Source organism: Gracilinanus agilis, chromosome 4 (assembly GCF_016433145.1).
Source record: "Gracilinanus agilis isolate LMUSP501 chromosome 4, AgileGrace, whole genome shotgun sequence".
Lineage (NCBI taxonomy): Eukaryota > Metazoa > Chordata > Mammalia > Didelphimorphia > Didelphidae > Gracilinanus > Gracilinanus agilis.
Genome location: NC_058133.1, coordinates 233,951,629 through 233,964,467, shown reverse-complemented (window position 1 = coordinate 233,964,467; position 12,839 = coordinate 233,951,629). Strand labels below are relative to the sequence as shown.

The window sequence follows — 12,839 nt, the reverse complement described above, 5'->3', positions numbered from 1 at the left end:
TTCCTTTGCAAGGCTAGCTGACTGACTGCTCAAACCCAGGAGAACCCCACAAGTGTAGGAAGAATTTCCCCCATAATATTGTTTGGTACCACAAATTGAAACAGAGATTAACAAATTGTCAAATATAGAACATTCAGGACACAGAACAAATCTCTTTTTCTTCACCCCAACAGTCAACTTCATAAATTGACACATAATATAAAGAAACATACCTGCTTGGAAAGTAATTCTTTGCAGAGGGTATAGAGAGTAATGAACTTCCTTGCTAGCAGTCTAGCTTCCAGAAATCCCTCAGCTACAAGCATGATCTCACATATAAGTTCAAAGTCAGGGACAACCATAGCACAGGGTCTGAAAGAAATATATTCTGTTAGATTTTTTGGTTCTCTTCCCAGCCCCATATACTTAATACAGTAAAACAAAGTAATTCATTAAAATGGATAAAATAAAAAATTCTATCTGAAATATGGAGAAAGATAATTACTGCTTGTGAGGATTAGGGAAAGTTGTATGGAAGAGATGATGAGAAATTGGACTTTAAATAACAAGTAGTGCGGTGCAGAAAGGTGGGTTCAGTGGAGAGAGCACCAAGGCTGGAGTTAGGAAGACCTGGGTTCAGATACTTCCTAGCTGGGGGGCAAGTTACTTAACCCCAATTGCCTAGCCTTACTGCTCTTCTGCCTTGGAATCAATACTGTGGAGGTGGAAAATTTGCCACACCTGAGCTAAATTCCCAGCATCCTTTTAAGTATGTCCTCATTTGATGTATAGGGGCTTGGGAGATAAATTTGGCTGAGACCCACATCTCAGGGCTTCTTTTTTTAGGAGCTTTGCTTTGGTTAAGGTGTGGTAGGTGTGGGGCTCTGGGTTCTGCTCACTTAACTGAAAGAATCCTTTTCCCTCTTTTTATTATCTCTATTTTGCTGTAATAATGCCAACTAACTAAAAAGCTACTAACAGCCCCATAATTTAAATTGTAATCATTACAATACACAATTATCGATTCCAAGACAAAAGGTAAGGGTTTTAAAAAAATAATAATTAGAAATAGAGAAGGCAATTCAAGGCATAGGGAACAGGGTGGATAGAAAAGCACAGACGCAGACAAGTATGAGATACATATGATAGATAGGTCAGCAATGCAACTATTCCAACTAGTGCTTAATGTATGTAGAAGAGAATAGTATGATATATGTCTGGAAAGATAAGACAGCACAAGATTGTGGAGGGCTTTAAATTTGAGACTTAAGAACCTAAAAATGCAATAGGCTTCTATTTCAGGGTTTTTATGCATTTTTGATGATTTATGACTTTTATGTAAGGAAAACTAATCTGACTGCAATGTGAATGATGGGAGAAGGATTAGAAATGGGTAGGAGTGTTTGGAAGCTGATGCTATACTTCAGTGATAATGAGAGAGACATAAAAGATACTGGCAATGGCAATTGTGAGAAATATGGTAGAGATAGAATCAAAAGGACTTGGTGGGAGATGAGGGGGGAAATATCAGGAATAATATCACTGACTGAAACTTATGTCAGAAAAAATAGTCAAGTTTTTGGGAAAAGATTAAAACATTAATTTTAGACACATTGAGTTTTAAGTGACAGCAGGAGTGATGCAGATATCCTGCAGGCAGCAGGCAATTAGAGACATGGGTCTAGAATTAAGGTGAGAGGTTAAAGTTGAAGACCTAAATCTTAGAGACAAATCACACTGAAGCCTTGAGAAGGGATGACTGAGCAGGGAATTCTAGAGAGAAGAAGGCAAAGAACAGAGCCTTAGGGAATAGAAAAAGAATAAAGTTTCAGAAAAGGATTCAGAAGAGAACCAGAAAAGAATGACTTAGAAATCAAAGAAGATAGTATCCAGATGAAGATTGAAATAAAGAGGTCTTGGACAGTTTTTGAAGGAACAATCTCAGTAGCAATAGGGGTGCTAGGACCTAAGGAATTGAGAAATGAGTGGATGAGGTAGACGTGAAAGAAACAGGCATAGTTGTTTTTTTTTCCTTGAAGAAGTTTGGTAAAGGGAGGAATGAGATGACACAATAGGCTCAAGGGGATATATGGTTGAAGAGAGGCTTTGGTGGGCAGGGGGAAGTGGAGAGACCTGAGTTACTTGTAAGTAGAATACCAGTGGAGAAGGGGAGATAGGAAATCCATAAAAGAGGACATCGAAACCAATGTAGGTTAATATCATTATTATCTGCATGTGTACCTGAATAAGGCTTTTAAGTTTTCTGGCAATTCTGCCCGTCCCGCATAGCCTGGGTTCATGGTAATAAACATGCCCACAGTGGGGATGAGTCTTATAATCTCTCCAAGGAAATTAAATATTTTTTTCTTGGCACGAATTGCATCTTGGACACATTTTACCTAAAAAGAAAAATTACATGAAAAAGGCAGCATTTTATTTTCTAAATTTTATTTTATTTTTAAGAAATTTTATTAAAAATAGGAAAAATAAACTGGAAACAAAAAACTATGGATAAACCTTTAGCCAGTCTGATGAAAAAGGGGTAGAAAGTCAACAAAATAGCAAACGAGCAAGGTGAAATCATGCAAAACTAGAATAAAAAAGTCAGAACCTAGTATGCACAGATATATGCTAATAAAACTGAGACCACAAAAGAAATTGGAGGAATACCTTTCAAAAATAAAAAATATTCAAACTAATTTCAGAAAAGGAAATAGAAATAATTGTGAAGGAATTACCAAAGAAAAAACTTCTGGTCCTGATGGATTCAATTCATAGAAAAATATCAAATTTTAAAAAAACAAACAGAAGGCATGCCTCAATTCTCAAAAATTATCCTCGAAAATTTAGGGGGGAAAAACTACCTGATTAGAAAAAACCTAGTTTGAAATTTTAAATTTAAAAAGAGATATTCTTAATTTTTGCTAAGTTGAAAGGATTCTGAATTTGACTAAATGATTCATCCATTCACCTCCACATTAAAAAAAAACTAATCATTTCACAATTCTCTAATGTGTACCTTGATAGACTGGAAGAAAGCCAGCAGTAGTCAGGAGGACTTGGGTTCAGGTTCTACTTCTTGCACTAACTGTGAAATATTTTGGAGTTCCAGGCAGCTTTTTAGGACTCTATGTCACAAAATATGCTGCTGAAACTGGAATTTCACCTGATTAATGGTGATGATAGAAAGGAAATTTCTCATGTATAAACTCCAGGAGTTTCCTTCCTGCCCTGATGAGATGCTAATTCAAAGTTATGACCAAATTTTTTAATTTTCAAAAATCAAAAAGACATAATCTATATACATATACATCTGACTCCACTGAGACACTTGTAAATATATTTATGTATATATATACACACATCCCACATACGTGTGCATGTATGCCTTATGAGATAAAGCAATAATGGATACTGTTACACTATTCTAATTTATACAAGAAAATCGGATGATGGAAATACCTGGACAGCAATCACAGATAAAACTTCTACTGAGATTCGATTAAATTCATCAAAGCATCCCCAAGCCCCGGTTTGGGCCAATCCTTTGTATATATTTCCGCAGGACTAGAGAAGTTCAGAATTAGAAAATATTATAACATTAGAAAATATCTAAAGAGTAAGTCACAGAGAGATCCAACAGTAGTGCATCATTCCAAGCTAATGAATTCTTTCCTTATTTATTGCACCCATATTCCCATAGTATAATATAACTATATTCCTAGAAAGAGAATTATTTACAGTGATGTCTCAGACCTTCTGGAAATCCAGAGGGAAAATTAATTTCAAGCTGGGACTAGACTCAGGAAGTCTGAAGTTACCCAAGGATACCATTTTTTCAGATCTAATCCTGGTTGGATACCTTACAGGCAATAAATTAAACCTCATTTTGGTCAAGATCACCTGGGAATTCCCACTCCCACCTTTTTTAATGAAAGATCTCAAAACTGACCTTTCTTCTTGAATAAAGTAAGCCATTCAACTCAGCCCTATGTTGTGAGGAAGATTATTTAGTAATTAATTAAGTATTAAGGTTGAACCTAGCAGGAAGGGCTCGGGAATTCCAAGATGGAATGAAGGAGCAGGAAGTGGCTTGTGCTCTGAGAGGGACTCCATTAGTGGTTGGCACAAACTGTTGCTAGCCCTGGGAGATCTCAGAGTTAAGGACACCCTGCATCCTGATTCCCTGGGATCCTGAGTGGTGGTGGCTTCTAGCAAGTGAACAAGACCTGCAGAGCTGCACCAAGTGGAGGAAGAGTTTGGGATCTGGTGGACAGCATCTCAAGCACACTTTCTCTACTTGGATACCTTGGACCACCTTGGCTTTTGGCATCCTGTGATCATCTGTGGATTACTGTGAGAACCCTCAAAGCCACCCTCAGCCCCTTTAGCTGTGCTGGTCAAACCTGGCTGGAACCAGGTTTGAAGCAGCCTTCCCAGAGACTCCATTACTGCTTCTTTGAGCCCTGCCTGGCCTAGGTCAATTAAAGTTAGTGTAGACAAGTCCTCCCCTTGCCCCTGTGTTTTGCCCTTTAGGGTTTTAAGTGTAGAATCCCCTATCTCACCTTTATTAGTAAATCATAATTAAAGATTGTTAAAAACCCTTTACCTTGCCTGCTGGTTCCAAAGACCCTGGCCTAGGGTGAGCAGAGTGACAGTTGGGCTAACTGCCATTCTTGATTCTTGGTCTCCCTATCCTGTCTCTCCTTCAACCCAGTGTGTGTACCCACAACCATTAGGACACATTTACATCCCTGCTGCCCATCTTTTTTACACCTAGTAATACATTTTACCCAACTATCTTCCTTGGAACAAATACCAGTTTAGAAGGTAACAATGTATAATTAGCACAAAGGTTTGTTTGTTTTTTTTCCCCACTAGGGCAGATGATAATTTATACTGAGATGATCATTTATATAATACTCTCCAAAAAGGAGACATCACCTTCACAGGGAAGGGGCAGAGTGGAGGGAAAAGTGTACAGGCTCACTTACATGGCACATATAAAGAGAAAACACCAAGACTGACATAAATCTACTATACTGTAGCACATTTTTATCATGTTTGACTTGCAATGGACTTAAGACCCTATACTAATGGTTGTAATTTTGTGACAATAAATAATAAAATAAAATAAATAATAAATTTTAAAATAAAATTAAAATAATAAAATAAAATAAAAATAAAATAAATAAAACCTAAGGCACATGTCCCCTAGATCTTTGACTAGAAAGCTTAGACCATTCATTCTCTTCCTACTTGTGTAGGCCATTCAGCTCTCAGGTGGTCCAGAATGGAAAGCTCATGTCAGGGGTAAAGAATATAACACACTGCTCAGCTCTGGGAATAAGCACCTCATAAAACAGCCTTCTACAGTTACTACAGAATATTCTCTTTAAGAAGAGCAGGTATCTCAGAAGTTGGACACCCACTTTATAGTCCATTTGCTCCGAGCAGTTGAAGACGTACACCATGATGCCCAATGCTCTGCCTAAGTCTTTGGTGGTCTCCGTTTTTCCTGTCCCTGCAGGGCCTGCAGGAGCTCCTCCCATAATGAGATGGAGGGATTGGGTGAGAGTGATGTAGCATCTGTAATGGAACCTTTGGTTATTTAGAATTCTCTTGACATAAAAGCCTATTTTTTAGTAGTGATAATGATATCTCCTTTGATATCAAATCACAATAAGCAATCCAAACATATTTTTAAAAATATATTACACCTAAGGAGATCCACAAGAGAAAAATGGGTTTTAACTGCATCCAAAAAAATTTAGATTTGACATATAGTAGCACCACGGACATATTTTCTTTGGAGTCTTCAAACTCTCAAAATTGGAAGGTATCACAAAGGCCATCCAGGGCAACCTAATTCTGAACAACATTTTCCTCAACAACATGCCCCCCCCCCCAAAGTAATCATCCTGCCTTTTGTCTGAAGACTTTTAGTGACATAGAACTCATTACCTCCTAAGGTGGCCTTTTTTTTTTTTTTTTTGGATTATTTTCCTTACATTAAAACTAACTCTATTAAAACTTGCTCTACCAAATGCTATTAGTTTTGCCTACAGGGGTCTACTAGACCAAGCCTAGTCCACCCACCATATATAACAACAGCTCCTAAATATGTGAACATCAGCTCTCATATACTTATTTATATCATCTTTCTTCTAGGCTCAATATCCTCATGTTCTTCAACTGGTTCTCATGTAGGGAGACTAAAACATGGTTCTAAGAACTAAACAAAATATAGGCATGCATTAAGTATACCTATACATATTACTTTGGTTTTTAAGAATGGATATTATATTTCAAGGAAAAGAACGAAATGTGTAGCTTTTAAACAACTGTTTAAGAATGACTAGGAGATTTTTGCAGTGATTATTGATGTGAGGGAAGTCAAGTGTGTCAAGCATGCCTAGCCATGTTTGATGTATACCTACAACTCCAGGAATGATCTCACTAGTTTATAGTGGAACCATCCCTGTCTTAAGAATAGGAAATATCTTTATTAGACACCTTTCCTGATGCTAAGCCCTCAAATGAAGTGATCTCATTGGTTATCTCCTCTAGCCCTTTGAGAGAAAAATCCAAGCAATTGCCATCTTCCAAACCTGTCAGTGAGTGGCGTGATTACTAGCCGGGGTGTATTACCCAAATATTCATAGGAATATCTAATTTGAGCATCACAAATGTTGGCAAAACAATGTTTTTTTTCTTCATCCCAACGATGCCGAAGCTGAGACTGCCAAGTAAAAGCCTGAGAATTTTCTACCTAAAGGAGAGGGGTGGAAAAAAGGAAAATTTATTTTACAATGAATTGTTAACCCAGAGAGAAAGGGCTGATTTGGAAGGTAGATGATGACTGAATAACTTAGGAAAGAGCAAAGCTGGGTCTAGGACTGAGCCTGAAGACTGAATTCCATAAGGCTTTATTGTCCCCTTTTTAAAGTGCTTTCCTCTGCCTTCTTACTCATTTCCATCCCAATAACTCCAAGGTCTAGAATAATTTTTGAAAAATTTCAAATTAACTAAGATAAGATAATTAAGTTTATTGACTTAGTAATAAAGCTTGTAAATTTTTACATCTTGAAAAATCATTTTGGCATGAAATGCACAAGATTTTTGATATAAAGGCTTTCTTTATCAGATTGAATATTAAACAAGCCATTAAAAGATCCATTTTTTTAATAGTCTAGACCTGATTATATAGCCCATAGATTTTATTTTTAAAATTCAGTTTTATTTTTAATTCTGAACCTTCTCCCTCTTCTTCCCTTTGCTTACCTATTGAGAAGACAAGAAAAACAAAATCACTGGTAGTATTATGGAACTATGGGAATTTGAATCCAGACCTCAGTGGAAATCTAGTGTCATTTCTACTATACCAAAATGTATTTTATAATTTGGAACAATATTGAATGAAATAACTCATCTTTTAAGATGTTTCATAGCTGGGGGCAGCTAAATGTCTCAGTGAATAGAAAGACAGGCCTGGAAATGGGAAATCTTGGGTTCGAATTTAGCCTTATACACTTCCCAGCTATGTGACTCTGAATAAGTCAAAACACAAATTTGTCTAGCCCTTACCATTATTCTGCCTTGGAACTGATACTTAATATCAGTTCTAATAGAGAAAGTAAGGCTTTTAAAAAAAAGATCTTTTACAATCATGTAAATTTTGCCTTTTGGGGGAATTTTTTTTCCAATTTGTCACATTTTTTCTTTTTGTTTTGGAACACACTTTTATTTTTAAATGCCTTTATATTTTTGCTATAATTAAAATTATTTAAATTATTTTGCAATTTGCTATAACTTTAACATGGTACTTGAAAAATTGGTCACATATTTTCATTTCTCTAATTATAAGAGATTTAGAACACTTTTTCATGTGCTTATTGATAGTTTTGATTTCTTTATCTGAAAATTGCCTATTCATGTCCCTTGCCCATTTATCAATTGGGGAATGGCTTGATTTTTTTGTACAATTGATTTAGCTTCTTATATATTTGAGTAATTAGACCTTTGTCTGAGTTTTTTGTTATAAAAGGTTTTTTTCCTAATTTGTTGCTTCCCTTCTAATTTTGGTAGCATTGGTTTTGTCTGTAAAAACCTTTTTAGTTTAATGTAATCAAAATTATTTATTTTACATTTTGTAATTTTTCTAACACTTGCTTGGTTTTAAAATCATTCCTTTCCCAGAGATAAAAAGTATACTATTCTGTGCTCACCTAATTTACTTATAGTTTCCTTCTTTATATTCAAGTCATTCACCCATTCTGAGTTTATCTTGGTATAGGGTGTGAAATGTTGATCTAGATCCAGTCTTCTCCCATATGTTTTCCAATTTTCCAAGCAGTTTTTGTCTAATAGTGGGGTTTTGTCCCAAAAGCTGGGTTCTTTGGGTTTATCATATACTGTCTTTGCTGAGGTCACTTACTCCAAGTCTATTATTCCACTGATCCTCCCTTCTGTCTCTTTGCCAGTACCATATTGTTTTGAAGACTGCTGCTTTATAGTATAGTTTAATATCTGGTACTGGTAGGCCCCCTTCCTTCACATTTTTTTTCATTATTTCCCTTGGCATTCTTAGTCTTTTGTTCTTCCAAATGAACTTTGTTATAGGTTTTTTTTTTTTCTAATTCAGTAAAAAAGTTTTTTTGGTAGTTTGATAGGTATAGCACTAAATAAGTAATTTGGGTAGGATGGTCATTTTTATTATGTTAGCTCATCCTACCCATGAGCAATCAATGTTTTTCCAATTGTTTAGATTTAGTTTTAATTGTGTGGAAAGGGTTTGGTAGTTGTGTTTGTATAATTCTGGTGTTTGTCTTGGCAGATAGATTCCTAAGTATTTTATATTGTCTAGGGTGATTTTAAATGGAATTTCTCTTTCTAACTCTTGCTGCTGGGATGTGTTGGAAATATACAGAAATACTGATGATTTATGTGCATTTATTTTGTATCCTGCAACTTTGCTAAAGTTGTTGATTATTTCCAGCTAACAAGGCATATTTTCAATAAGGTTAAAAGTAGTCTATAGAGAATGAACTCATCCAAAGTCTCAATCTAGTTAAGTGAGAGAGCTAGAATGGAATCCCAAGTGTCCTGACTCCAAATTTAGTTGCTTTTTCTACTATACCTAATTGCCTTATTGAGGTGCCTGTTTTTTAGAATATTTTAAAGGGAACTTTTGTTTAAGTATGGGGTGGACTAGATAGCACTAAATGTCCCTTCTACTCTCATAGTCTTTGGTAATCTCCAAACTATAATGAATTTGATTAGATACAGTCTTTAAATGAGAAACAACAAAGGACTTGTAAAGAGAGAGAAGAGAAAAATATAAGCAAAAGCTTGGGCAGAAAGGTGTGGGGCAGGCTGTTGGGACATTTATTCTCATAGAAAAGACAATCCAATCTTGGATAAAACTGGAGCCATAGTTTAGTGGGTGTTATGAGCCAGTTTGCCCATCAGGCAAAGTATAAAAATGGTGTTCACTGTGGGAATTATGGGGTTGTGGACATGGAGGAGGGCTCCTTCAAAGGGAAGAAGTGTGATTTTCATCCTCCAACCAATGTCAGCTCCCTGGAGCAAAGCCACTAGAGTTCCAAATTAGTCATAGCTCTTTCAATTTTGAGCATATTCATTAACTAATTCTAGAACATCTTGGTCTCATGATTCATTTCAGCCTAATATATGGCATGTGAAAGCAACACAAGGAGTGATGAAGGCTAGTTTGCTAGTTTTTTGGCTAATACATTTTTCTTGGTTGAACTTCTTAGAACTGCAAGGTTCTAGAAATAATGGTCTGATAAGTGCTGACTGATAACATAGAAAAGAAAAACAGGGACACTAAATCTCTCAGTGTGAATGTATTATCTTTAGTGATTATAGAATTGATCCAGATATAACTCTACTTTTGGCAATAATTTGCATAACTCTATACTTTACACAGCACTTTCATCTATCTTATTTCATTTGATTCTCAAAATAACCGAATGATGTGGTCTTGTTATTCCTATTTTACAGTTAAGGAAACTGAGACTATGAGAAATTTAGTGTCCTTACTTATCAACACATCTGAAAAATAGAGGACTTGGGATGAAAACATACATCTTGTGTTTAAAAATCAGAAGTTTTTTCTACTATAAGCACAGTTAAATTACAGTCTTCTTTATAGATTAATCAATAAATTAAGAGTGTTGATTGATCTGCTAATACCTGATTGTTTCTAATAAAATCTGTGACTAGGAATTTTTTGTTTTCCTGGGCAAGTACTGAAAACTCGGCCAGGGACAAACAGTACAAAATATGCCTTCTTTTGATATGAAGGAGGAAAATGGGGAACCTATATTTATCAATGTGATGATGGGGAGGCTACCACATAGGGGTGGAAAGGAAGAAAGTGGGGAGGAGCTCCATTCAGACTGTTTCCATTTTAAATTAATGCTTCTTTTTTATTTTTTATTTTTTTTAAACCCTTAACTTCTGTGTATTGGCTCCTTGGTGGAAGAGTAGTAGCTGGGAAGTGTCTGAGGCTGGATTTGAACCTAGGACCTCCCATCTCTAGGCCTGACTCTCAATCTACTGAGCCCCCTAATGCTTCTCTTTAAAAAAAAAAACACCTTACTTTCTATTTTAGAATCAAGACTAAGTATTAGTTCCAAGGCAGAAGGGTGTTAATGACTAACCCAGTGATGGTGAACCTTTTATGACCTTTTAGGGACCCCATGCTGGGTCCCACCCCACCCCTCAGACTGTGTACTGTGCTCCACCCCCCTACATTGGGGAGAGGGGCTCATGTGCCCACAGAGAGGGCTCTGTAAGCCGTGTTTGGCACATGTGCTATGCATAGGTTCACCATCACAGGGCTTGCCCTGTATATTACTAATCCGGTAAACATCCATAGTATGATCCCCAACTTTCTGAAGACCTGCCCAATCAATTCTGAGGAGGAAAGATGAAGGGAAAGCACCTACCTTGACTAAAATCATCTTAGCAACGACATCTCTTGCATGTACATCAATAGTACAAATAGTCATAATCTTCATTCTATCTCCAGGACTTAAATTCCCAATAAGAAGTGTAATCAGTATATTCAGCTGACTGATCTATGGAAGCAAAGATATTTTCCCACAGAATATTATATGATATCATCCAATAAAACAATCTGTTGATGAACTAATACTTGGGGAAGGCTAACTCTTTGTCTGTCATTGAGCTAAGACTATTGTGTCACAACAAAATATAAGGCCTGGAAGTCATTTGTTCTCAAGGTAAGAGATAATGACCCTCAAAGAGATAATGATAGAAATCAGAATATAATGAATGCTAAAAGAGTTGGATAATCAGACCCAAAACTAGAATTTTTTTTTCATCTGGGGTCAAGATAGTTGAGAAGGTGGTGAGAGGAGGGTAGCAGCAGCCCTTCAGAGTCCAACACTGAGTGTTATTGGCTATCTACTGTGCCGCCTAGCTACCCCTGTACTAGTTATAGATATGAAAATGACAAGCACTACAAATGATAAGACCAGAAAACTAATCATAGCATTTAGAGCTGAAAATAATCTTTGAAATTAAGAAAAATCCAAACCTTCTATTTTATAGTGGCTCATGGAGTGTTAAAGTCATTTGCCCAAGATTACAATGCAAGAGTGAGATGAAAGTACCATTAATTTCTTAAAAGTGGCCACACCAAGACTCACAACAGAAAATAATTAGCTTGTGTACCTGCTTTTTATTGTAATCTTTAATGGCATTTTCATAACCTTCCTCTAGTCTTGCGAATGCCATCCCAACTTCTGTTGTCCACCATATTTGTGTGCACGTTAAAGCAATCTGAAAATAAAAAGTCCCCCAAACAATTCTACATGCTCAAATGATAAGTTCAGGAATAATTAAACAACAAACATTTTTTAAAAAGCATCATGTATCAATTTTTTTGAATACAGACAATATACCTATAAATATGATTATTGTATAATCTCATATTTTATGGCATTTCAAGATTTATAAAGTGCTTTCTTCACTGAGAGGTAAGTAGTATATAAGTATGATCATTCTCTTTTTATAGATTAGGTAACTGAGGTTTTGAGAGCTTATTTGCTATACCACTGGAACCCATATCTAATATGTTTCAGAACAGGATCCTGGGTACACAGTCTCTTTGGATATCCCAGATACAGTCTTTTTCCTTTACATCACATTGTATGTCTCACTAAATGTAAATCTCACTAAATATTGTGAGGGATCTCAAAAATCATTGGCACAGTGTAGAGCACTGAATCTGGAGTCAAGAATACCTGAGTTCATATTTGAACTCAATCACTTACAAACTGAACCTTGATGTGAGGATCAAATCAGATAATATACATAAAGCACTTTTTTAAACTTAAAGTTTTACATAAATTCTAGCTGTTAATGTAACTTTTAACCAAACAAGTATCCCCTCTATAAATACACCTGAAAGCACTCCATACAACTTGTATATGATAAAATGCATGAGAGAAATGAGTTTTTTTTCCTCACAGCAAAGATATATATCTGTCTCTACATTTGTGATTCAAAAGATTATGCAACAGTACAGAGATTAAAATGTAAACCAATGAAAGTGTGACTGAAGTTTACAGTCAGTAGTGGTGTTTGGTACCTGTGCAGGATAATCAAAAATCCATTGTTCCCTTGGCTTTTCCTCATATGTCACCACAGCCTCTGGGATTTCATGGCGGAGTGTAGCAACCATTCGGTCAAGCACTCTATTTAGCCAGACTTCAACCTGGTGGTAAGAACCAACCCCATGAAATTACGGACATGAGCAAAATTCTATTGTCAAGACTTACTATTTGTAATGAGAACAAAGCTCA

The 12,839-nt window shown here is 36.0% G+C and overlaps 1 protein-coding gene across 1 annotated transcript in view; it reads right to left on the bottom strand.

The window, feature by feature from the left end:
- DNAH17 (dynein axonemal heavy chain 17) overlaps positions 1–12,839 on the bottom strand; it is a 233,897-nt gene that overhangs the window by 117,375 nt on the left and 103,683 nt on the right. The window contains exons 31-38 of the mRNA XM_044675175.1: positions 12,626–12,751; positions 11,707–11,814; positions 10,956–11,087; positions 6,591–6,751; positions 5,412–5,568; positions 3,442–3,546; positions 2,221–2,378; positions 213–351 (exon numbers count right to left, since the gene is read on the bottom strand). Coding sequence (XP_044531110.1) covers positions 213–351; positions 2,221–2,378; positions 3,442–3,546; positions 5,412–5,568; positions 6,591–6,751; positions 10,956–11,087; positions 11,707–11,814; positions 12,626–12,751 — 1,086 coding nt within the window. The remainder of the gene's footprint in view (positions 1–212; positions 352–2,220; positions 2,379–3,441; positions 3,547–5,411; positions 5,569–6,590; positions 6,752–10,955; positions 11,088–11,706; positions 11,815–12,625; positions 12,752–12,839) is intronic.